General features: G+C 43.8%; 3 protein-coding genes across 4 annotated transcripts in view; 1 reads left to right on the forward strand and 2 right to left on the reverse strand.

The window, feature by feature from the left end:
• Positions 1-288: 288 nt before the first annotated feature.
• LOC143480771 (tubby-related protein 4-like) lies at positions 289-14,911 on the reverse strand. Of its 2 annotated transcripts, none has more exons than XM_076978604.1 (16): positions 14,565-14,911; positions 13,491-13,555; positions 12,883-13,152; positions 12,571-12,699; positions 12,224-12,385; positions 11,950-12,130; positions 11,677-11,784; positions 11,292-11,458; positions 10,916-11,140; positions 9,971-10,205; positions 8,768-8,912; positions 6,763-6,904; positions 6,569-6,662; positions 6,292-6,435; positions 2,566-6,203; positions 289-2,361 (listed from the first exon to the last, which is right to left on the reverse strand). In XM_076978604.1, the coding sequence occupies exons 2-16, from the start codon at positions 13,509-13,511 to the stop codon at positions 2,245-2,247; spliced, it is 5,778 nt and encodes a 1,925-aa protein (XP_076834719.1). In that variant the 5' UTR covers positions 13,512-13,555; positions 14,565-14,911; the 3' UTR covers positions 289-2,244. The 2 variants fall into 2 exon arrangements, with proteins under 2 accessions (XP_076834719.1, XP_076834718.1); XM_076978603.1 differs by having other exon boundaries at positions 13,491-13,784.
• Positions 14,912-14,945: 34 nt separating this feature from the next.
• Positions 14,946-16,175, reverse strand: LOC143480772 (myc target protein 1 homolog). Its single transcript, XM_076978605.1, has 2 exons — positions 16,035-16,175; positions 14,946-15,876 (listed from the first exon to the last, which is right to left on the reverse strand). The coding sequence occupies exons 1-2, from the start codon at positions 16,087-16,089 to the stop codon at positions 15,359-15,361; spliced, it is 573 nt and encodes a 190-aa protein (XP_076834720.1). The 5' UTR covers positions 16,090-16,175; the 3' UTR covers positions 14,946-15,358.
• Positions 16,176-18,111: 1,936 nt separating this feature from the next.
• The window catches only part of LOC143480059 (nesprin-1-like), a 77,768-nt gene continuing 69,166 nt past the window's right edge, over positions 18,112-26,713 (forward strand). The window contains exon 1 of the mRNA XM_076977495.1: positions 18,112-18,304. Coding sequence (XP_076833610.1) covers positions 18,238-18,304 — 67 coding nt within the window. The 5' untranslated portion in view covers positions 18,112-18,237. The remainder of the gene's footprint in view (positions 18,305-26,713) is intronic.

A 26,713-nucleotide genomic window follows, 5' to 3' on the forward strand; every position in this document is an offset into this window, starting at 1 on the left:
TTACCTAAATCCGCCCCATCTGGCTGCACCCATCGACGTTCTGCGTCATTCGACCTTTCCCACGTGATGACATCACTGTGTTCGCTAGAGTAGTTACTGTGTAGAAGGTTGTTAGTCTTGTGATAAGCAAAAGGGTGCAGCTGTAGGGCATTCTAGTGGTGTATAGGCGTGGCAGTTATATCCTAGCTGCATTTTAATAAGGGCCATAAATATACTGCAAAAATGAAATATACATAATCAATAAACGTGTCTTCAAACTAGTTGATTTTATTCCGGTGATTCGTTCTGTTGGCTCATTAACCTACTGCACGCACATTCTACTTTTTGAGAAACATCCTTGAGTTAATATAACAAGCTCATCATGGTTTATTGTACATAACAATACTAAAGCAACAGCACAGTAAAAGCCTTACATTCCACACAATTCAGACTGGGCCTGCATACTCCAGTATAATAGAATTAGAAATTGCTGCATTTGCAAATCATCAAAGCATATACAACACCAAGAACAGAATGCTCATAGCAACCATCTTCAGGGACTCTCAGCAAATTTTTAGCTACAAGGAATATGTGAAATTAACCAAATAGGTTCCATAAAATTACATAAAGAGTCAGCTGGAAAATTGCATACTTAATGGCAAATAAATCAAAATAATAAACATGTTTACTCTCTTTCCTGACTGATACAGAATCAGTATACCAAAGATCAGCTTTCCAGATACGGAAAAACCTGGAACCAGACTATAAATGTCAGTGAAGAATCACTTTGCCAATGTAGTGTTCTACGTTACTGCCCCCTGTTCCTGCCCAGAAAGGTGTCCAATCTCCAGCAATCAGTGCAGCAGCCGGTTTTACTATGATTTGCTCACAATGAGCATCATCTCTATTAAAACTACCCAGGTATCCTTTATAAGGTATTTCAGTTTACACAGTGAGGTGTTTTTTGTAAAAATTAACACAATACATTTTGTATTAGTGTCATTGTGAACATACTGTTCAAAACGTATATTTACTTAAGGTGATTTGTTTACATTTTATATCATATGGTGATATTTATCGATTTATAGGTATGATAAAATGTACATTTTATAGTGATTCATGTGATATTAACATCCCAGGTTCATGATATTCATACATCTATTCAAGATTTGTACAGGGACAGAAAACTGTTGCCATAACAAAGTGTGCTAATAATGCATAAAAATGGAATGAGAGACACTGAAAACAAATTAGGACAACTATTAACTATCAAGGCAGTGGACCCATTCATTGTAATGGCACAAAACAAAAAAACAGAATCTTAGAAATGCCTGGTGTAGGACAATTAAGTCTTACTTAAGTGAGATACTGTAGATAGAACAGTTTAAATAAGTTATTTTCACCCTTGGCATTTCCTCTTTGTACGCAATTGCAAACAATCTGTCAATTTCATAATACAGTTGAATAACCTGCAGCACTGCAGCAAACATCCTTAGAAATCTTTAGGGAATCCCATTAGCACAGGGTAAAAGAAGTTAGGGAAACCCATTAGCACAGGGTAAGAGAAGTTAGGGAAACCCATTAGCACAGGGTAAGAGAAGTTAGGGAAACCCATTAGCACAGGGTAAGAGAAGTTAGGGAATCCCATGAGCACAGGGGAACAGAATTAAGGGAATCCTATCAGAATAGGGTAACAGAAGTAAGGGAATCCTATCAGCACAGGGTAACAGAAGTAAGGGAATCCTATCAAAATAGGGTAACAGAATTAAGGGAATCTCATCAGCACAGGGTAACAGAAGTAAGGGAATCCTATCAGAATAGGGTAACAGAATTGTTACTTGTCTTGCATGCACATCATTATTTAGCCTTCCAAATATCAATGTTATGAAACATATACACATACACACAAAATAAAAATTATAACTAGGAACTGATCTGTACTAGCTGTATTTTCAGCATTCACTTGCCCCTTATTTTCTTTGTAGTGGCCCTGCATTCTTTATAGTTGATTTTTTTCACCTATTTAAGATGACCACAAGCGCTTAACATGGTTATTTCAACCATTTCTGTACCTTTTAATGCCTCTAAAGAAAATGCGTATCTGGCTAACCAAATTGCCCTGACTATAACCTGTTTGACCCAACACAACACAAGCAGTGCCATATTGCGGCAACGCCGAGCATTGCACTTCCTTTTCCTACAATGCACAATCCACAAACATTAACTGTGTTGTCTTTGAACAAGATGGCTGTAACAGTTCTTTTTTTATTTAAGCCTTTGAGTCACATTGGCCAAGGCGACAGCAAATGCTTGCACAGCTGAGAATGGATACTGGAAATCCAGGATGTATGCATTACCATCAATTCTGCCAAACTGCATTACCTGCAACAGGAGATCAAATTTATGTCATAACAAAAACTTGCACTTTTGTTACCAAGCTAGTCATTTAAAATTAGCCAAAGCTCAAGTACAAACCTTTAAAATTTTGAATCAAAATTAGATAAATATTTTTAAAAGTTGTGATAATTATTAATGTGTAATAATTGCATGAATTAAGAATGAAGATTACGCTAAACAAAGCCTTACTTGTCGTCCGTCCAGCTCAATCTGAAAGTTTTTGGCAGACTCCTGTGTCACCCTGCCTCCAAAATCAAGCTGGTAGACTTGCGTGGCTTCATTCCACAATGGCTGTTTGTTGGCCATGACATATACAAACCCCTGGCTTCCCAGGCCCCGGTCCTCCCTTTCGTTTGCCTTGCGGCACTTTATTTCCTCCAGTTCATTCGATGTGCGCAAGCTACGTTTGCTCTTCCAACCTTTCTTACTACTCTGGCTTTGATTCATCAGCTCATCACCACTAATGAAAAGTTCGGGCTCGCTTTCGGAGCTGTCCTGAAACTCGTTTGTGGTCCTACTCAACTTTTTGGTCTTGTTCAACTGCTCCTTCTGACCTTTAGGTTTCTTCTTCTCTCTGCTTCCAAGTCGTGGGCTGGAGATGAGCGAGTTGAAGTCGGACAGTGCACGGCCGTCTTTTTTTGATTTACTCTCCGAAATGGTTGACATGTTTGCTTCTTCTGCCCTGCTGTCAAGCCTCTTGCGACTTTTTTTGCTGAACCTGTCTGCCCCTTGTGGAACTGGGCTCTCATTAAGTGATGACTGTTCCTGAAAACTCTCACCAGAGTCAGCTAAGACCTCTGAGGTGCTTTGATGGCTCATGAGTTCAGCTGGAGGTGGTGGAGGGGGTAGAGGGGGAGGAGGAGGTGGGGGTGGAGGTGGAGGAGGTGCTGGAGGTGGTGAAAGAACAGGCTTCTCAAGGCCTGGATGCATCTTACTTGGTAAAGTTGCTGAGTGGTCCTGCATGGGAGAGCATGCACTGTAAGTGCCCCAAGGATGTAAGGCCATTGGGTGAAGCTGAAGGTTGGTGCATGAGCTAGCCCCAGGGTACATAGGTGGTAGTGGGCAACAGGCAAGACTCGCCAGATTATTGGCATAACCAGGGGGCAGGACAAGAGCTGGGTCCTGTTGGCTAAATGGGACCGATGTTACTATGTCAGTGGGCCCACATGATGGTGGAGGATTTTGCAATGACTGAAGCTGAGGTCCATTGTGTCCCACATTGGGAGGGAAGGGTGAAAGTGAAATCTGATAAGCTGATGGCAGGGTCATTGTACTGGGACTGGACGGAGGTTTTGTTGAGAGGACGAAAGGCAGTCTGGTTATGTCCAAGTACTGTGTTTGACTAGGCAAAAGTGGGGGCGCTTTGTGAGGTGCGGGTGGGCTAGTCAATAGGTTTTGATCCTGGGACATCCATATTTGGTCCGAAGCAGGAGAGTCCCATTGGTAGGGAGGTGGCCGCTTCACAGTTAAACTGACATCCCCAAGTGTTAAGTGGCGCACTGATTTTTCCAAATGGCATTGTTGACTGAGAGTCTCATCTTCAGTAAAGGCAGAGTTTATATACACAGTCCTGTCTCTGCTATTGTCAACTGGACTCAGCAAGTTGTAAGATGACTGTGAAGCTAGAGGTGAGGTGCTTTTGGAGTGCACAATAATGGTACTGTGTTGGGCCCCTTTGCCAGGGGGAAAATCCTGCCGCACCACCGTACCACCTGCGATGCCACTACTGTTGCTGCCACCGCCACTCACACTCACACTAGTACTGCTGCTGTTGCTGCTGCACTGTGTGCAGGTGTACAAAGCTGTAGGGATCCTGGGCTGATAAGACAGTGTAAGAGCACTGTTGACTTTGGACTTGGTTGGCAAAGTCCTTGCTGTGTCCACCATCTGAGGAACCTTCAGAGATGTATCTCTACGATCACGTCGCAGAGTAGCATGGATGAGGCTGCCGTCGATCCTTTGTGTCGGACTCCTGATGACATTGATCTGGTTAGCCGGGTCGGGGTATGGTGGAGGATCTCCACTTGGTATAGAGTACCGAGGCACAGAAAGGCGACTGAGGGTTGCCGAGCTGTAAGGGAGCTGGACCTTCTTGTTTTCGGATGAGGTGACTTTCAATGTAGCCGAGCTACCCATTCCTTGCATGCCGTAGGCATTCTGGTTCCGTATAAGACGTCTACGTGGACGACACACCTCCTCCACATTTCCACTGCTGTCAAAAGTTGTGATCCTTTCATAGCCCAAAGGAGTCGGATACTGGATGCCCACTGGATGAAGAGAGAACTCGTCCTTAGTCAGGCACGGGTCTGCCGACAGCGTGTTAGCATTCTCCCCGCCGCCGATCAGGCCCGGAGGGGCCGCGGGGGACGCGGCGGCTCCTGCCCCTGTGGACACCACCGTGCCCGGGTACGGGGGCGGAGGGTTCATCTTACGAATCTGAATCTCGAGGGAGGCGTCGCTTTCGATGAACGACTGCGGCCTGGGAGGGGCTTTCGGGGCGTGCGTCTGTTCCCCTCTGTCCTGCGGCTGGTCCGGGTGAGGGACCTGCGGCATCATCTGGAGCTGGTGCACGGAGATGGGAGCGTATCCGGAGGGCGGAGGTGGCGGAGGAGGCAGGGTGATCTGCAGCTTGAGCTGCTGCTGCATCTGCTGATGCTGCCTCTGCATCTGCTGATGCTGCTGCTGTATCTGCTGGTGCTGCTGCTGGAGCTGCTGCTGCTGCTGCCTCATCTCCTGGATCTGCTGGCGGAGCTGCTGCTGCTGCTGCTGCATCTGCTCGTGCTGCAGCTGCATCTGGTGGTGCTGCTGCTGGATCTGCTGCTGCTGCACCTGCTGCTGGTGCTGCTGCACCTGCTGCTGCAGCTGCTGCTGCATGTGCTGATGGTGCTGCTGCAGCTGCTGCTGCTGCATCTGCTGATGGTGCTGCTGCAGCTGCTGCTGCTGCAGCTGATGGTGCTGCTGCTGCAGCTGCTGTTGGTGTTGCAGCTGCTGTTGGTGTTGTTGTTGGAGCTGTTGTTGGTGCTGCTGTTGCAGCTGTTGTTGGTGCTGCTGTTGTAGCTGTTGTTGGTGCTGCTGTTGGAGCTGCTGTTGGTGTTGCAGCTGTTGGTGTTGCTGCTGCAGGTGTTGTTGGTGTTGCAGCTGTTGGTGCTGCTGTTGGAGCTGTTGTTGGTGTTGCAGCTGTTGTTGGTGTTGTTGTTGGTGTTGTTGTTGTTGTTGTTGTAGCTGCTGTTGGTGCTGCTGCTGTTGTATGTGCTGTTGGATCTGTTGATGATGCTGCGTTTGCATTTGCTGCTGGTGCTGCATGTGCTGTTGGTGTTGCTGCAGTGCCTGTTGGTGGTGTTGCACCTGTTGGTGCTGTTGCAACTTCAGGTGCTGCTGTTGCGTTTGACTCTGCTGCTGATGTTTAGATGGTGGATGATGGTCCTCTGGCTGCTGCTGCTGCTGCTGTTGGCGTTGCTGATGGGGTTGAGGTGGAAGGTGATGTGGAGGTGGAGGAAGCGTTCCACTCAACAGGTTCCCCATTTCTAGTCCGCTGAAGATGACCTGCCCCGGACTGGAGTATCTCGTTGGCACGGTGTACTGTGCAGTTACGCTGTCTGTGTTATGGTCAGGGACCGTTACATTGGCTGCGGCCGCCGCTGCAGCGGCTGCAGTGGCCGTGGGATTGGTCAGGACATCAAGCTGTATATTCTGATTGGCCAAGAGGGACTGGACCAATCCTATGCTCTGTGTGGGTGACATGGCTTGAGCCGGGCTATGTATGGGAGCGATAGGAATATTAACTGTGCAGGGAGGGTTATCTGCTGATACCCCTGAAGGACCCATCACTGAAACAAAACATATTAGCGTCACAGAATTTTTTATTTACAGAGCCTTAATACTGTATACTTGAAAATGTGTTCAGCAAATGTTTACCTGGTAAGTCATCTTCATCTTCACTGAACACGTTGGGATTGAAGACTGGCAGACTCATGAAATCCAGGGAAATTTTACGGACCTCTGGTAGATAGATTGTCATCTGACGTGGTTGCAAGTGTAGCAAACTGGTTTTATAAATAACTGTAAAAAATCAAGATTTTTTAATACATTAGTGATATCAGTGATGTAGTGAACTGTGTAGTGAAATCAGTGTAGCACAGCAAACAAAAATATATATCTTTTTATTTTCATTTTTCATTGATCTAATACTTACCTGCTCCCAAATTTGCAGGCAAAAAGGAAGCAAGTCCTACAATCTTAAATTTTGTACCCCAAATATTAGATGTGACTTGAGCCAGATAACTATGCTGCAAGGCAAAACACAAATGTTATGTGTTTATAAAAAAAATTTGCCAAAAAAGGACAGAATTCAGAACAGAAACAGGGCAGAAACGACATTTCTCATACCTCACTTATTCCATCTATAGGAAACTCCCTGCGGGTCAGACTTGGAGATCTTATGGTAGGTTTCTTTGGTAATCTTGGTGATCTGGACATTTCTTGTGATGTTTGAGCTAGTTTTGGAGACTTTCGTGATTCCATATTGATTCTGGTGAAACAAAATGTAAACACAAAGGAGCAGAGGAAATGTGTATTTTCACACAAATGTACAGTATCTCTTGTATGTTCATACACATACACTACTCACAAAAAGTTAGGGATATATGGCTTTCGGATGAAATTTCAGGATGAAACATAAATGCACTCTAATCTTTTCAGGTGAACTTAATGTCACCTTCTCTAAATGTTTGAATATACATGTCCAGCTGTTCAATGTTTCAGTACTCTATGCACAATTTGGTGTTCTCTAACAAAGAGCTTAACAGCAAAATTTACAACAGGCGTTTTATCCATGAATCAACCAATAACTTTCCTGATTCAATTAAAACTGGTTTTTAAACAGTCCTCATCATACTCTTCACATTTTGACATCATGAGACCAAAACAACACCTAACAACTGATCAACAGTACCTCACCATTGTGAGGATTCAAACAGGATGTTCTCAGACAGAAGTGGCCATTGAGCTTAGAGTGTCACAGAGTGTCATCATCAGGTTGCAACAGAGATACAGAGACACTAGAAGTCACAGAAAGGCATAGGAGTGGATGTCCTTTGACTACATCCCACACTGATGACTGCTTCATTGTGAACAGAGCCCTTTGAAACCAGATGATGAATGCCACACAACTCCAGGCACATTTCAGAGAGGTAAGAGGCACCCAAATGTTTTGTCAAACCATTTGACACATCAGAGTGGTCTGCATGCTAGACAACCTGCAAGGGTACTTGACCACCCCACCAAGCACAGGTAGCAGCGTCTTTATACTATACAAGGGATCGGTAGACCTCAGTTCTGTTCAGTCGATTCACGCTGAGCAGAAATGTTGGCCGCCAAATATTTTGGAGATGTTAAGGAGAGGAGTACTCTACTACATCAGCTACTGTTGTCACCAGATGACTAGGTGGTGTTAGTGTGGGCAGGTGTGTATAGTCAATACAGAACTGCACTACACTTAGTGAATGGTACAGCGATAAGCCCATACTACTGTACTTGAATAACATCAACAATCCAGTCATTGTGCCTCTGCATGAACAAAACAGGCCTAATTTCATCTTCATGGATGGCAATGCTCCAGTTCATCGAGGTCGCATCATTAGGGAACGGCTGCTGGAGACTGGGGCACCTCAGATGGTATAGCCTACACTTTCTCCAGATGTGAATCAGCTGAATCGGTGTGTAGAGGCTCGTAAACTCTGTACCCCAGAAGAACCTCAATGAATGCCCCCCCCCATATGCCCCCACCGCTGAGGTGTCCTCAGATCTGGTCATACTAAATATGCCCACCACTGTTTGGCTTTTGTTTCAATAAATCCTGAGATGAGGTAATCACGAGTGCATGCTTCTACTTAAACACCCTACTTTCATGATAGAAAATCAATGTAGCTTGAACTTTTTACATCTTCTATGCATTTTACTCGAAAGCCAAATATCCTGTATATGTACCGGTATATCTCCTGAAACACTTTGCTTCCACAGCTGATGAAGGATTGCTCTCCTAAACACCTTGTGTCTCTGGAAACCTTATGTACCTCTCTGCAATCTACTACCTGATTTTGCCTTTGTTTACCAGCAGTTCTGAATATTCAGTTATATATGCTGTCATTAATAAATAGTGAATGAAAATGTACTTAACGTCTGTTAGCATTGTGAGCTCATTATTTTATCATTATGTAATTTGGGACATGTATTGACCGATTAACAATGGAATTCACACAATCTAAAGGATAACTGGTGCTATTGAAAGATAAAAATGGAGATTTTCATGTTAAAACGAGAGAACTGCAATAATGTTTCACTGTATCATCCTCCTGACAATGAGTGGATGGATCACTGCACTGCTCAGCTGTACCTGGGAAGTTTAGGGGACCTGTTGCCTCTGGAAAGCTTGGGTGATTTTCTTCCAACCCACTCATCACTTAACTCAATGTCACTGGAGTCAGAGCAGTTGCAGCTGTCAGTCATGTAGGACATCATACCATTCACACACACCTCATCTGAAATTCAATGACAAAATTCACATTAGCTTTGAAAAAGAAGCCAAATTTATAAACATCCATGACGTTTGTGTAGGTGTATGAACAATCAGTCATATGAATTATGTTAATAATGAGTTTAATTTATGTACCACATTTCTCATACTAAAGGTGACTGAACAAATATGAAATATATAAACAGAGAAAGCTGGAATTTCTGTAATATCAACTGGAGTGTCACGAACAGTTAAGGTATTTTCAAATGGAAAGGTTTTAAGCCGAGATAAGAAAGAACAAAATCTATGAAACTATAAAAAGGTTCCATAATGTGGGTGCCATGAAAAACATCCCCCCAAGATGGATTAGTCTGAACTTTGGGACAGCTAGGGGTCCAGAACCAGACATTACAGGTTAGCAGGGAGACTAAATAGGGTGGAGCTAGGCAATGTAGGACGTCACAGGTTAGCATGGAGACCAAATAGGGCAGAGCTATGCAATGTAGGATGTCAGGTTAGCAATGAGACTAAATAGGGTAGAGTTATGCAGTGTAGGATGTCACAGGTTAGCAGTGAGACTAAATAGGGTGAAGCAGGGCAATGTAGGACGTCACAGGTTAGCATGGAGACATAATAGGGCGGAGCTATAAAATGTAGGATGTCACAGGTTAGCAGGAAGACTAAATAGGGCAGAGCTATGCAATGTAGGATGTCACAGGTTAGCAGGGAAACTAAATAGGGCGGAGCTAGGCAATGCAGGATGTTACAGACTAGCAGGGAAGACTTAAAAGGTGGAGCAAAGCTATGTAGGACATTACAGGTTAGCAGGAAGACTAAATAGGACAGAGCTAGGCAATGTAGGACATTACATGTTAGCAGGGCGACTTAATATTGCAGAGCTAGGCAATGTAGGGAGTTAGTAGGACAAATTGGATGTAGTCAGAGTAATTGTTAGAGCACATGGGCGATGTGAACATATATTTGCAATAAGAATTCTGCTGAGTTTCCATTACACTGAAGAAGTTGTAAAGATCAGGGATGTGTCAGGGATGCCAGTAAAGAAGAGTGAGAACAGACATAAACCTGTTTTGCTGTCCATTTTCGGGTCCATTATTACAAACTCTGGGCGCAGCTTGCTAATGCGGCGGCCTTTGAGTATGGGGACGAGCCCTCCCAGGTGCTCAAGGTAGAGGGTGTAGCATGGCCCTCCCGCCTCAGGATTCTCCTCCGCCCGCTTCATGGTACAGTGTAACCTCTCGTTCCCTGCTGTGGGGTAGCTGACAAAGTCACGGAGGTTGTTTGGATCTGGAATTGGAGGCTGTAGATGAAAGACACATAAGTGTTAATTATTTTCTTTTTTACCTGCTTTAACATCATAACATCTGATGTTTTGGGTAATGACTGACATGAACACTGAGTGATAACTTAATTAGGTTCACATACTCTAGCTGTAGCCAATAGGTTGCAGTGAATTTTACAACCAATTGTAAGTTGTAATGCACCATTATTCATGTCTCTATTGTACTCTGAAGTCAACAGACTTACTGTAACGTGTCCTGTACTGTGTGTACGCAGTATCATTAAGTGCATGCATTTAATACTGTACATTCATACTCTGAATGCACTTGTAAATACAGTTTATGCAAACACACGTCTGCCCCTTTATATAAATATGCAATTTAGGAAAAAGTAATTAGTTAGTAAACCTCTGAGTCCATACAACTGACTGAAAAAGATTGATAGCCATTAGGCACAGCTGTAGAGTACATGTGTCCAATTAAGATATTGTAGTATGCACTGCCTATTACAGTCATGACAAGATAGTAGAGAAAATATGTAGAATTCAATTCTTTAATAAGCGTCAACAAGTACATGAAAGTGAGACCTGGGCTACCACCCAGAGTACTCCCCTTACTTCCTTTTGTTTTATGACATCACTCCTAGTATCCAATAAGAAAGCATGTTGTGAATACAACGCAACAATAGCAAGAACGATGTAGTCATTAAACAGCATCCCACGTCAACTACCTTTATAGTTGGGATGAATGCGCTGGTAACGTACGAACAGAGGAGGGAGGGCATGTTCAGTTTGCCCACGTCTTTCTCCTCTCGCAGGGCACTGGCTATGCCCTGCTGGCACAGGAGCTGCAGGCTGGCCACCCTGTGCTCCACCCGCACTACATACAACGCCGGCCCACACGCCAGAAACAGCCGTGAGTCCCGGTGGCCCCAGCAGATTGTGGTGATAGGCCGCTGAAATTAGAAGAGAGCCAAGGTCTTGGCGTACTGGTTCGCCGGTTATTTGCGACACATTTCACATGTGTTTTCTACAAATAAGTGTTTTCGATTTTAGTAAAAAATCTGAGCATCACTATTGAAAAGAAGAACCATTTTGTGGTCTCACCTGGGCTGGCGTTTCCAAAGTGTATATGTGTTCTCCTTGAACATTATAGAACTTTACTAGTGCATTTCTCATAATGGAGGCACAAGCTGAGTCAGAAGGAAGTCCATGCCTCTCCATCCCAGCCACAGCTAACAAGTCCCCCTGAGAGCACCACTGCACCTCCACATCTGGACAAGAACAGTGGATTATGTGGGATTGAGCAATCTGTTGCAAATTAAGGTCGACAACTAGTCTGACAACTAGATTAAAGCTAAAGCAGAATGCTGTTTACTCATAATCCCCCAAATTCAAAACAAGATGGTAGGAAATTATAATACTATTGCATGATATTGCCATAAATCATATCCATGTTCCTTGCATCTACAGAAAGGTCAGTGCGGTTTACCTTTTAGTCCTGAGTGGATAACATGGGGTGAAAGGTCATCATAGTTGGTCATGAGGCTGATGTCTCCAGATATGAAGCTCACAGTAAGCAGGGGCTTCACATTACGCACTTTAACGCAAAGACAGTTTTACAGTGAACTGAATGGCACATCAACACAAAACACACAGTTGACCAAGCTTTTACAAACCTGTCTGTGTGGTTAAGAATACCAGCAAAACCATCCTGATCAACAACAATTGATTTGTGATGCATGCAGTGATGGGAAGCTCTCACCTTGACTCGGCATGTTGTCGTCCGAGTCCGTGTCACTCTCCGTGCTGTCCTCCACCAGGAAGTCCGGGCAGTTCCAGGACATGCCAACGATGCCATCTGACTCGTGCAGAAGGACATGTGCAAGCATGCGCCCATGGCAATCCATGACGATCACCTGACCATCTGCTGTTCCGAACAACACCTATGTGTGCGTGCACACAGAAAGTAAACTCATCATGTTCAGGCATAAACTTTACCCACCCTAACACGTCATATGCCATCAGTGACAGCTTACTTGTTGATCATCGGGGGTCCATATCCCACAGGTAATTTGACTCTCCAGGTTGATCTCAGATGACCAGTGTCTCTGACCACTGACAGAGCCGACCAGAACAAAGCCGTCCCTGTAGGCAATGAGAGCCTGGGTGCCATCATGGGACCAGGTGAAATCACTTACCTAAAAGACAGACCACACATTAAACATTAACACATTGCAATTGATTAAATTGCTAGAATGGCCAAAATTTGCAATGATTAGCAGTGACCATTGTTTGCCTTGTGACATGCAATAACATTTATACTTTATCTGTCATTGCCATGTAATTGTGATTTTTAAACCACTGCACAGGTGTGTCACACTACCTGAGCCCCCCGATCATTAACCAGCTCCACAGACCATCGGCCTTCATACTGGATCCACACAAATATGCCCCCTTCCATGTCACACGTAGCAAGCTTCTGAAAGGGCTCGTTCCATCGCACCAGCACAACCTGCGCACACACAGCAGCTCTCCAGCGACCATTTCAGTGGGACTCATCACTCAATTTTTTAATGCGGCCTAGTGCACAGCTGGTAGCGGCTGTATCAATGTCTTCTAATACATCAGGCACCACATGGCCTTTTAAAATATGAAGGTGTAGCTGTATGAAAGGCAAATGTTGAGAAACACAAACCTCACTGTTGTGGCCTCTTAAGTTGAAGTTAATCCTCTGTGGGGTATTCCTGTCCCTCCTGCAGTGACTGGAGGTGAACGTCACGCCAACCACACCCCTGGCGTTCCCAGTGGCCAGCCACCCTTCCTCATAGTAGCGCCTCCTACACACAGCCTTCTCCTTCTCGCTCTTGGGAACTCTGCCCTTCCACGAGAGGCAGAGGATGTTGGAGTCACTGCAGAGGACAGGCCCATGCTCCACCGCAGCCAACATCCCTACTGAATGACCAGGCTGCCCAACACAAGAGAGAAGAATTCAGCTGTCTGCTGCAGGTTGCAGAGTGTTAACACCAACACACCCTTTGAGGAGTCGTTAAATACTGGTATGATGCTAAAAACGTTGGAAAACGTAACATTTTAGAGCACAGCACAACAATGATTATCGTTAAACCTTTATTTTAGCAGTGTAGAATAGCAGTGTTGTAGGGGGAAAATGCTCTAAGAACTCACTATGTAAATGAGTGTGTATGTGTCTTTGTGCATATGTGTGTGTGCATGCAAACAGCCATAATACACATCAGAATATACACATGGCCATTTAAGAAAACTGGAACCATGGAGCAAACCCACCTCTTCATAGTCCCTGGACATTATTAGTCCGAATATCGTCTTTGAATGTGTCTTCCATTTTGTTTCTGAATGAAGAAATGTGTAGAAGAACCTGAGGAGTCTTACTAGCAGGGGTGTGTTACTGAATAATATTACAGGTCATCGGGCCATTATAGGCTACTCTGCGTGTGTATCATAAAAAATACAATTCATTTTTATTTTAAAATGCCAAATACTATCTCTTGGAACAAAGGCATATTCCTTTTAGTTTCCTTCGTATACAAGCAGAGGTCAATATTCAACAGTCCAGGTTTTCTGTTGGAAAACAACAAAACAATAACAACAATGAGCGAAATGAGATTGGAACAAAAGCGTTTGTGGCTCGGTCGTGCTCGCGCTCTATTCTGCGAGAAATACGGTCTGCCCAAACAGACGAAACCGAGCCCTGTCGGTATCCTCTCTTACGTCACAGCACGTCAACCACGGTAAAATCAGCTCTTCGATATGACAAAACGGCCAATATGGGTATTTAATCGCTGATTTAAAAGAGGACCACAAAGGATGGTAACGCAAACTAACTGTGAGCGTATGTAACCAGAGCAAATGAAGGATGAGACTACATCCCAGCCGTCATGGCAACAAGGATGCGATGATCACTGAATTTTAATGATATCTCAATGTGCCCCTTCATTTTTATTGTGCTTACTGACATATTCAATTATTACATAGACTACATCCATTGGTATGTGGTCAGTATTAGTGTATTTAGAATAAATAATAACAGAGCAGTATATAATCTGTACAGGAATAAATATAACGACTCATAACGGCGTCACCAAGCAGTCTTATGATTATCCTTATGCGCTGTACCAGATAACGACAATGAACTAGGACTGCGTTTAAGATACATTCATAGTACCGTCGCTAGCTGTACTCATTTGGGGGCGTTTTATTCAAACCGCATAGTAAATATTTGCTGCTTTTTGGTTTTACCTATTACCTCATCAGCAATATACAGTGTATTGACATAGTATTTTCATATAGGTGTATGGCCTAATATATATAATTTGCGACAAATATTAAAGGCAAACTCACCTTTTCCAACTCGCTCTCAATGCGCCTAAATGGTTGCCAAGTCCACATCATGGATTAAGCCTCCGACGAGAACAGATTATTGTCGCTTTGGCGCAAAACAACCGCCGAATGCAGGATTTTAGTGCTCGTAAAGGCAACCTATTCTCTGACGAAGTATTAGATCACGTGACGGGCAACCCCATCCAGAGGGTACATTTACGGATTATCACTGCAGTGCACAGTGAAACTGTAGTGGTAGGAACAGACATTTTCCCGTTTTCTTACCTTATTCTCACACTAATGAGATATCCCACGGAGGAACATGGAGAGATAGATCAGACATGCTGTTTGTCCTATATACTGAGGAGCACTTGCAAATTTGCAGATGGTATGAACCTCAGGTTCACCACAGAGAGGCTACTTTAATAATTTGTGTAAAAATGTATAAGCATCAGTACATGTAATAATACATTTATTACTGTTTAATCTGTCATGCGCCAATGCGTTTTGTGTACAGATTTCTTTGCACCAATTTACTGTTTATATATTTTAACCTAAATTTTTAAATTACATTTACACACAACAGAATATTTACAATTGTGTATACTGACTGCTGCATTTTCCTCACATGGCTACAAGTCAAAGATCTACACAGCAAGTTGGAAGTAGCAAGATGGAAGTATAAACAGCCCTTTTGCACTTGAGCACAATTCCATAGTCCTCCTTTTCAGTCACCGGCTACAAACATCCACAAAACAATGGAGCACATCGAACTTCCTTCTTAAATGCCCACACATTCTCATCACATGGCAGAATCAGGTGTGAGTTTGAAAAACATGAATGACACTGTCATAGGCAGGTGGAGGACTCAGTGTGGGGAGGAAGCCTCTCAGACTGCCCTTCCCTAACCAAAACGACTCTGACTGGTTCATATCCGCCACAGTGGGGCTGGTGCTGCCGGAGCTGTCAAGAAGCGCTCCCTGGTTCTCGTCCCTTGTCTCACCACCATCCTTCTTCTTTGGTGGCCGGAAGGTGGATGCTTGGAAGCTGGGGCTCCGGCCAAGCAGTTCGTTAGGGTCGACAGATGTCTGCCTGTGAAGGTTCAACGCAGCTCTGTCCGCACCATCGCTGCTGAGGTTGAAGCCGTTAGTCCTGTAGAGGCTCAGCTGAGCATGGGTGTTGCCTGACCTGTTTGCTCTTGCCTGTTGATCTGGATGTGTGGTAATCCTTACTGAGGATCTCCGTCTAGACATCCATGTAAGGAAGATGAAAATCAGGATTCCAATCAGAAGACCGACTAGCATTGATAAGCAGAAGGCCAGGGTCAGTTCCTCTGGTGAAATAAAAATGGTAGCACATGAATTAATTTGATGAACATTGTTAGAAGTAAAAACTTGATATACAACAAGATATACAAGATATTGCATTTATTAGTTAGCATTTAAAAGTGGATCTTTTCAGGATGGTACTTAAATATGATCAGGGTCTTACCAATATCAAATGTTTTTAGTATTTCCAAGATGCCATCATTTTCATTTGCAGCCATATCATATATGAATAATAAAACAAATCACATGTGGTCAGATCCGAGAGTCCAGAGCTCCAGAACCCCTCTACAGTCACTCCCAGGGAGGTGGGTTCTTTCTCCCCTCAAAACGGAAACTTTGCTGTCATGCTTCCTGGCTCTCTATTTATAAAACTAGCCAACCCATGTCTTATCTGTGTGGGACAGAAATCCAGAGGAACAAACCTGCTTCCTTTTGCATCATTTCCTTTGTTTCATTGGACACAATGCAATGGCTCTATGCCTGGTGCATGTTGTAATGAATGTTGTGATAAATCGCATCTTCTCAGTAGCTGGTAGCTTCTCTGTAGTGAACTGTGTTTGAGCTGCGTGAAAGATGAGTAGATTCTAGCCTGTCACCTGGAGTTTGGAAACAGAAGCATGTTTGGAAAACCTCAGCCTTTCTCTCTGTGAAACCACAGTGATTCCTGTTGATGTTCCATAAAGTATCCATGAGAAACTGAGAGGGCCCATGTGATAACCTTTCACTACTGGATTTAAAACCACACAATACGGGTTATTTCCACTTCTGCTCCTTGTTGGGGGATAAATCATTTTCTTTCTATTTGAATTAACACTTGGTATTGTGAATTAACTCTTACAGTATTTATTTGTATCCATTTGGACCTAAAGAAATATTATAGGTTAATTCATTGTTTTTCTATGTGCAACATCTTTAAAAATATCTTATTGATATTTTATTTTCCAAAATATTGCAGGGCATAAATAAATGAGCTCTATGAAATTTCGACTTACATTTTACAGTCAGTCTTAATGACATACTTTGATATTCAATAAACATAAAATCTATATAAATCTACACACATTTATGAGTCACACAATTTTCTCCTGTAAAATATATCCTAGAAAACAATAAAAACATAAACACATGTATAGATGATAAAAGAAAGACTACATTTTCAAAACTGTGAAGTGTTTTTTTTAACCTAAAATGTTACTACGTTGCGATATGCTAGCGTTGACGCATAGAATGTAGACCTGCGATAGGTTAGAATGTACAGTATTCTAACTGATCTATTTACTGTACATAGATGATGGTGTCAGATTTATTCATCGCTAGGTGGCGATAAAGGACGGAAAGACGGCAAATTTGCAACACCATTTTTATCGTTTCCATAGGCAACACAAGTAACAGAGGTTTCTCCAGGCGAACGAGGGAGCGAGCTTAAAACTTTTAAAGAATGATTAATGATTGTTATTAGTTTCGAAATAGGGGCGAAATTGCCTAATGACATTTCTCCAAAAATCGAAAGTTAGGTTGCTTAGAGTATAGTTTGTCTACTCCAGCGCAGTCTAGCTAGCTAGTACCCTAATTATTAATGCTGACTCGCTTTATCTGAAGTATCTTACCACATGAAGGCTGTTTAACTATAATTTGAACAAGCTCTCCGATTTAACCTGCTGCTGGTAATAATGAAATGGTACACAGGCAATTAAATTCCTGGAGTTATGTTTGCGTATGTTTATGTAAGTACTTTATTCTTTCATGTTTGTAACGAGGACAGCAGATATTTTCTAAACAAACAAAGGAAAGATCTTTTGACTGACAAATTTATCATGCATTTGACTGATGAAATTCTTAATGTTGGCTGTATGGCCAACAACATATATTTTTCATTTGTATATTTTGTATATAATGTGCATTATTTTAAAGATCTATATCATTCAATTTTGATCAGTGGCTGCAGACTATAATATGACCTATTACTCAACTAATATGTATTCTGTGCCATTCTGTCTTGTGCATTGAAAGTCGTATGCAGATTACTTCCCCCGTTCTTGATCTATGGACAGTAAAAGGAAGAAGGCTTGTGATTTGACGGTGAAGCATCCACACAGCCAGGCCCCTAAAAGAAACCTGCCCTCTTATTGGATCCGTTGCAGCAGCAAATCAAGTTCCTAGACTGAGAGAGAGAGAGAGAGAGAGAGAGAGAGAGAGAGAGAGAGAGAGAGAGTGAGAGTGAGAGAGAGAGAACAAGCAAGCATCTGCAAACTGCAGGAAGGTTGAGTGGGGATGCCCTTCTAAGAAAGTAGTGCAGCAGCCGCTTTGCTGACTGCTTGAGAGATCAGACCCCACAGAGCTGTAGCCCTGCGGTGCAGTACGGAGCCATGGCCTCTCGCAGCCCTTTCGGAAGGTCCAGCAAGGACATCATGAACGTGATGCAGAGACTGCAGGGTAAGTGATGCTGCTTAAGCGTCCGCTGCCTAAACTCAGTAGCATTTTCAGTCGGGAGAGCAAACCAGAAGCAAGGCTGCTCCTCCTCCATGATCGTGCAGTGCAAACTTCTGAGCAAGCTGTTGATCAGACAATCCCTTGAATTACTTACATGCATGTGTCCTTCCTTGCGTGTGTGAAGATAATCAGAGTTTGATTGAGATGTCCCTCGCCAGTGCTACTGATGAATGCCTTGAATGAATCTGCAACCTCTTTTGTTCTCTTTTGAAATGCTATATAGTATATGCATAGGAATATGTATGTACGTACACAATTGAACGTGTGTTTGTGCACATATGCATACTTGATAATTCAATAAAATAGAGTTAAATGTTCTCTATGTCTTGTGACTCAGCCCTGAATCGGTTGGTCAGCGTAGAGATTCTGCTGATTCAGTCTAGCCTGGAATTTGCCAAATGCTTGTTCCTCCCCAGCCACAGGATACAGACGCTGTGTGTTATAGCACAGGTGCCTTAAAGAATTCAGTGCAAAAAGGACCGCTCAAACTAATATTTCTCTACTCATTCAGCCATACTGTGAATATATTGCCACAGCAATATTGTAGATGCGAACTGTGATTGTAGAATCTTTCCTTTGAATAAATCTAGAATCAAGAAGGTAAACATGAGCAAATTTTAGTTTAGGTAGGGAAGATTGCTGCAGGGATACTGAGATTTAACTCTCAGCTGAATGTTTAAAGAAACGGTTCATCCCAAAATTCTAATATTGTTAGTATTCAGTGAACTCTGTGGACCAATTAGCATTATGCAATTTGTGGTCGTTTCATTCTTTCTGGGTTTTCTTTGACTGTAATGATCCCTGCCAGAACGGGCCGTGTCCGGTCCGATGTCTAGACAGAGTGTTGCTGGCTGTGCTGCATTGCTGTAGGAACGGCCAGGGTATCATAGGGGAATATCTCCCCATAAGGCCTTAGCACAGCCAGGTTAAGGGATCTTATCAGGTTACGAGGACACTGGTCTCATTCCTGCTATTCTGAAAGATGAATCTTGGCAGAAACCCATAACCTTCCTGCGAAATAAGTGAATTATTCGATTAGAAGTGGCGGATTAAGCCATAGTGATAAAGCAACAAGGCACAGCCAGTCCCAGGTAGATCTGTTTTACAAAGAAAATCTCATTCTGATTGCAGCTGAATGAAGATGGTCAACAGAAGGAGCAGTGTTCATTCATTACACACTTTCATTTTCTCCATTGAGTGTAGCGTTCTGAAGTGTGAGTCACACTCTTCTTTAAGGAAGTATTATTTAAGGTTTTCATCAGGCACTTTTGTTACCAAGGAGAACCAAACTTTGACCAATCTGTGTTGCTCAAGCTTCCTTTGATGATCTGGCATTTCTATCTAGAAGGACTATTGTCACAGTATTGTCACAGTGTTAAAACAGAGGGCTCGTAATGATCCATTGTATGCTTGTGGTCACTTCATTGCATTAATTTCCTTGTTTTATATATAGAAAGAAAGAGAGAGGGAGTGTGAGAGAGGAGAAAGTGTCTCCTGGGAGAAGAAAGTGACGTTTTTCATGCAGGTGGCTTGGTGGTCAGCACATTTGCCTCTCAGCACTGGGGTCTTGGGTTCAAGTCCCTATCTGAGTGGAGTTTCCATGTTCTCCCTGTGTCTGCGTGGGTTTCCTCCGGGATCTCCGGTTTCCTCCCACAGTCCAAAAATATGGAGGTTAGGTAAATTGACAGTCCCTGAAAAATTCTCCCTTAGTGTGTGTCTGTGTCTCTATGTTCAATAAAAAGTAGTGTCTGTGTGCGTGCGTGTGTGTGTGTGCTTGTATGCACAGTGTTGGATGGTGCTCTGCCACTAGGGTCTGTCCTCTCTCCCCTTCCTGCACCCCATTCAGTCCCCCAGGGGGCTGTGGCTTCCGGTAGAGAGTACGCTGTGCGCAATTGGCTGCCACTTCTCGCCGGTGTGTGTGTGATTGGTTGTCTGTGACTTGTACCTGTGTTAATCTGTAAAAAGCGCCTTGGGAATTTGGTAAGGCGCTATATAAATCGCACATTCATTCATTCATTCATTCATTCAGGTGCTGTTCATATTGATGTATGTTTTACACTCACCACCTGCTTTTAAGAGCAAAACATCGCTCATGCAGTTTGAACCATACCACACATGTGACCAACAGATTATACCCCAACACAGGTGACCAACCACCAAACACACATGATAACCTGATAATACATAACCAACTCATTATACCCCAACACACTTGACCATACCCCAACTCATTATACCCCGAACACATATAACCATACCCCAACTGATTATACCCCCAACACACATGGCCATACCCCAACTGAAATATCCCAACTGATCATACAGCCAATATTGCATTCTGAAAAGACAATGCACCTCTACATTTTTAGTGATGATCACAAAAGCAACGCATATGGATCTGTTTATATTCATATTAGTTTCAAAGATTTGCTGGGAGGCACTCTAGACAGCCTCGGGAGATGCCCCTTTATCAATGGATGTGTAGCGAGAGACAGACACTGATACCCTTTCTGTCCTTGGGAAATGAACAAATCGATAGGACCCCCTCTCCTCCTCCAACGCTCACAGATCCAGGACTGATGTGTGTGTTTGTGCTCATCGTCTGCCTCAGGCACCTCTGAGCCGGTCCTGCACTGGCGTTCATATAGACAGGTCGTGTTGTTGGGTGTAAAATGGAGAGGAGAACGTTCTGGGCGTCTGATTCCAGCTCACCAGGGGATTAGAGGCATTCTGGAGAGCAAAGTGACCTAGTGACTGACTAAAAGATGATGTGTTACAGTGGGTTGCAGATGATGAAAGGCATCAGGCCATAGTATAACTGTCGGTCTTTTTGAACAGGCCCGGAGAGAAAGGATGTGTCCGCTTTTACTCTGAAATATTTTTTACTGCCAGTGATGTAGTGCGGGGGTTGTGGGGTGGTGGTTAACTTGACCTCTTCTGAAGCTGTATGACAAAAGGTCTGGAAAGTGTTAGTAATTACAGTCTGCAGTTATAGATCCACAACAGTTGATTGTTTTGACAACAATGTAAGCAGCCTACATAAGAACCTGCACTGAGATGAATTGGAGATCTCTGAAATTTGGGCTTTGGTGCAATGATGTCTGCAAACACAGACCAGAACAGCATCCTGCCTGTTTTAACAAGCCCCGATTCCATGTATGCAGGACTGGGTCTCTAGTGGGCCAGTGTGGTGCAGGACGGGTGCACGGTAGCCTGCAAGTTGGTCTAATATGTAGCTCTCACCAGCAGGGAGATTCTTGAGTGTCTGTAATCCGCACAGTCAAAGTATAACTGTGAATAATGTGTAGGGAGGAACTGAGTATTCATACACACCAGGAAGGAAGTAATGTTTGCAGCTAGTTTTGTCACAGTGGTAAAAATGAATCAAGGTTGCATCCAGAATGCAATTTTAATATTTAGCATTTGCATTCCCCAAATTTCACATGTTTTATTCCTTGGTTTTGTGGACCGATAGGAGGTGATCAGCACTACGTGGGAGGATACTAGCGTTTGTTTTCTTATATGTATTTGTATGATATTAGACCTTTCAAGGAGAAAGGCACATTGAAGGTAAAGAGGAAGGAGAACGCTTCACGCGTCACGCAGGAAAATCCCGTTGCCATGGTAGAAAGGTCCTAAATAAAGGCGATACGTTAGTACTGTGAAACAGAGCTGTGGTTAGCGCTGCAGTTGGTCTCAGACACGAGCTGCCATGTGGTTTCCTCCAAGGTGGTGGCTGCCATCATCCATTTAAGAGTCTGTGGTTGAAATCGCGTGCCATTCATGTACCTAACATCGCACACCATCTGCCTATCAACCCGGTTGTTGTTCTGGTGTTAGGAACACAGAAATGCTCTTTGCAGTGCTTGTTTTCAGCTAAGTGATCGTAGACGTGCGAGGGATAATGAATTTGTTAGGCCGTAACCACAGAGTAGATGTTCATGGTCCGAGATGGTGGATCAGTACGCATTGATTGTACTGTACATACAGCAGGGAGAAGGTACTCACAGAGGCAGGAGTGGTAGGCAGGAGCTCTAAAGGCAGAGCTGACTGTGATGTTATCTCAGACCCAAGAGACCATCAGCACCCTGCCAAACACTCAGTCTTTCCTAAGCCTAAGACTCAGTGTCTTGTCTGATACTGACTAATGCCTGTTGTGAATGCTTCACTGGGTAATTACTGGACAGAACTGGTTACACTACACACTACCTACGTTAGTTGTTTGATTGCTCACCTAAAAAAATATTTTACTTCAATTGTGATTGTACTAATAACTATTTTGACAGTAGTTTTGACTACTATAAACATGTAGCAGATTACAGTATATAGACTTACATAATTAAACATGACGTTCTGAGGCACCTTTTGTCACTTTTTCTATCAAACACTAGATGGCAGTGTTTCTACAATTGCCATCTACAATGTTTCTGTGTTAATTTAGGAGGTGAAATGCCAGGCCTTTGGTGTCTCTTCATGGAAAACCTTAAAATCATTTAGCGCAGTTAATAGCGTGCAGGTCATGGCAGCAGCATCAGGGTGTTGGAACTGGGGCACCCAGGAGGGGGCAGTAACAGATCTTGGCCGTTACAAGGGCCCCGGGTGGATGGAGCTCCAGATTTCTCTGTGCTGCCTTTAATGAGAGCTGCTACAGTCAGTATAACACACCTGACCTGCTGCCAAGCCGAGTACCTGTCACTGGTTTATATTAAGTGGCAGGTGGACCCCTGTGAATCTCAAATGATTAGGGGCACATCATTTCATTAAACACGTGGTCCTGATCCGCATCACCGTTGCTGTGTTTGTAAGTGGAATGGATTTGTTGGATATGGTATTAAAGTCATTTGGCACTGGTTGTAATACGATTGGATTCACTAAGAATTTTTATGATCAATTTTACTGTAAAGAAATCTTACCCATGAGGAAACAACCTTATGTTTGAGGGCCACTGGGACACTGCTGTGTATTACTTGTATAAGTCTTGTATAAGTGTTCAGTAGGGTGTGATAGTAGGGTGTGATAGTAGGGTGTGATAGTAGGGTGTGATTATATGGTGTGATTATATGGTGTGATAATAGGGTGTGATAGTAGGGTGTGACAGCAAGGTTTGATAGAAGGGTTTGACAGTAGGGTTTGATAGAAAGGTATAACAGTATGGTTTGATAGTAGGGTGTGATAGTAGGGTGTGCTTTGTTCAGCCATTGTTCCCTCTCAGTGGTGTTAAGACTCTGCATATTCACTCAATAGTGAATATTGAGTATTCCTACATTTCTGTTCCTGTTCATGAAAAAAAAACCTCCTATTCACTAGGGCTGAACGATTTTGGAAAATAATCTAATTGCAATTTTTTATCTGTAAATTGCGATTGCGATTTAAAATCGCGATTTTTTTTCCAGTTTTCAGGAAACTCTGTTTCGGCATTTTTTATACAGCTCAGATACAGGGTTGCCAACTTTTCAAGATCGCTTGAAGTGAGACTTGAACCTGGAGTGGGTGGCGAACGTAATTTGTTGTTATCGGGGCGGTATAAAATGGACAAAATGTATTATTATTATATCGCGATCGATCGATCGCCTGTGGTTTACGCCAGAGCGAACTAGTAACTTTTTAGTCTAAGACGCTCAATGCGTGAGAGTTGGCAGCCCTGCAGGTATAGCAACTTGGCTAAAATATGTGCGTGAGGGCATTTTATCCAGTGTGTTTAACAAAGCCATGAAGCCGGGCTTGTTTACTATATTAACGGACATCATGTCTTTCACTATGAACTCCGTTACTGCCCGAGTTATTTCAGCGTGCCGCTTCCAATTATATCCATAAGGAGTTACACTTTCAAACGGTTCGGTCAGTGAACCCTGTCTGCTGGACCGCGGTCAAGCTATGCGCGCTTTTGCGATTCATCTGCGCTTTAAATCTTATTGCGCCTATATGCGTGATTTTATGGAATTTCGCTGCTCACCGCATACTGTATAAGCGCAGACAAACACTTTTGCGTATTTGAAGATGCAACTGGTCGTTGGCATTTTAGCCTTACAAATATCATACGAGGCTTTGTGGTGTTTTTTTTAAATGCTGAAGGTTTGTAGTGTTACCTCGCGTCGTAGCAACAGTAGCAAGGCACGTTTTGCAGGGTACCTGACGTTGAGCAGCATCTTTTTTAAAGCCAAAGTAATTTCACACAACTGATGTGCTGCCCCTCTTTGGTATTAGACTTTCAGTTGTGTCAGCTTCTGTCGAGCCTGAAGCCATTGTGCAACAAGTTAAAGTGCGCTGTGTTAACTTCACTTCTCCACCTCCCTGCCTCCTGCTCGGGTTTTCTCAGTTCGTCCCCGGCTCGGCTCGCTCCCAAGTCACGTGACCAGTTTAAATTGCAGCCTGTGCAATTAGAGAATCGCGTTTTAAAATATCGCGAGATTATCGCAAATGCAATTAATCGTTCAGCCCTACAAGTATTCACCCTCTTCCTTGACGGCAGTCAAAGAGAAAGGTGTTTATTTCTGAAGAATGGAAAGCCATCAAATCTGCCTGCAGTTGCAGGTTATTGTCACAGGTTTAGATTAGTCATGAGGGAAGAAGAAGGATATGCTGTCTGAGTTGTACAGTGGTTTTGATCGATATTGATGGACACGTGACAGCTAATACTGAACATATACCGTTCCTCCTACAGCAGTCAGTTTTTATCTTGATATATATGTAACAACAAAGATCAACATTACTTCATCTGAGCTAAAGTGCTTTGCTACTGTGTGTTTTTCTGTTAGTGTTCTGTATTAGGTCAGAGTACAGAAGGCTCCCTGAGAGTTAAGTACTTCAAGCACGCAGGCAGTGGACTTTACAGTACCACACAACCCAGACACAGAACATGAGATTACATTAAGCACAATTAAATTAACCATACTTTGAAAAACAATGCGTGCTTTCAAGTTCAAGCCATAATTCATTCTGGGCGTATCCCTGCTAGCATCACGGCCACGGCGGTTTAGCACACGGCCAAGGTGGGCTAAGATTTCACTGCCGTTAGGAGGCTGTCAGGGGGAGACGATGAGTGAGTGTAGAGGCCCTCAGGACGAGGGCTGACAGCAGTGCAGCAGGTGGCCCGCGCTTAGCAATGCGCTACATCATTAATGATTCAGAACTTCGATTGGGGTACTTTGCATAGATCTACCAGAGCATCGCAGCTCTTTTCCTTGATGCCTGTTTCAGCTGCTGCCAATAATGTGTGTGTGAATTTGTACGGGATGGTTTTGGCTCACTTCTCAGCCAGTAGCTTTATGTGAATATCAGTGGATGACGTGAATTTGTTTTGGTCGAGGCTCACTGTTTCTTATGTGCATGGGGATTTTGTGTATCAGCACACCCTCACCAACCTCATGCTCATGAGAGGAAAAGAAAGAGCGTTTATTGGCAAAGCCTCTCGAGGACTGGGGCCCGGCTTCGCTTGGTACAGTGGCCTGGTGGATAATATACGCTGTGCAGCACAGGAGTGCTCCCTCCTCCCCTAAACCAGGATAATACCAGCCACCCTGTGACATCACAGCTCCCTGCGTGCTGATTGGAGGAGCGGTGCTGTAGATGTTGGGATGCCGCGGATGGTGCTGGAGGCAGAGCTGAGTAGCGGGGGTTGTGCACATCCACAGTAGCATGGCTCTTCTCCAGCCTCGACGACGACAGGGACCAACCCCCGCCTCGTAAACCAGCCTTTATGAGGCAGAGGGGCGTACGCAGGTGAAAGGGGGAGAGAGAAACGGAGGGAGAGAAAGAAGAGAAGTGGAAGGGCCGGGAAGAGAGAAGAGGAGTGAGAGGGAGGTGTTTGCTGTGGGAAAGCCGCTCTGGGGAAAAACAACGCTGCCTGCTCTGTTTTGCTTCCTGAATAAAAAAAGGATTTTATTTCAACTCCCTGCGTTTCCTTTTTGGATGACATCTCCACACACACAGACACACACACATGCGTGTGTGCTGACCGCCACTGGGAAGGAGACAGGACCAGCTGCCCGGTAGAATGGCTCAGTTTAAGGACATAGCCATGAAAAAGACCACATCTCTGAACCTGGTGACTGGATTCTTTCAGTATCTGCGTGGTAAGTGGGTCACTGGCGTCTCGTCCTCACGGACTCGTGTGGGAGTGAGTCCGGCAGCCTGGACTCATATGTAGTGTGTGCTGTGCCGTATGTAGGTGAAGCAGATGTATGAGCGAGATATGCAGTGACACAGCACTGGGTCACAGGCCTCACTAGACACTGCTGGCCAGCTGAGATCCTCTTCCAGAGAGAGGTAATTACCGTTCGGTGGCTCAGCTGTCCTGCTGCCGTCCTGACTTACAGCAGGTCCCGCTCTGCACGTGGGCACTAGCCGAGGTTG

The sequence above is a fragment of the Brachyhypopomus gauderio genome, chromosome 17 (assembly GCF_052324685.1).
Source record: "Brachyhypopomus gauderio isolate BG-103 chromosome 17, BGAUD_0.2, whole genome shotgun sequence".
Lineage (NCBI taxonomy): Eukaryota > Metazoa > Chordata > Actinopteri > Gymnotiformes > Hypopomidae > Brachyhypopomus > Brachyhypopomus gauderio.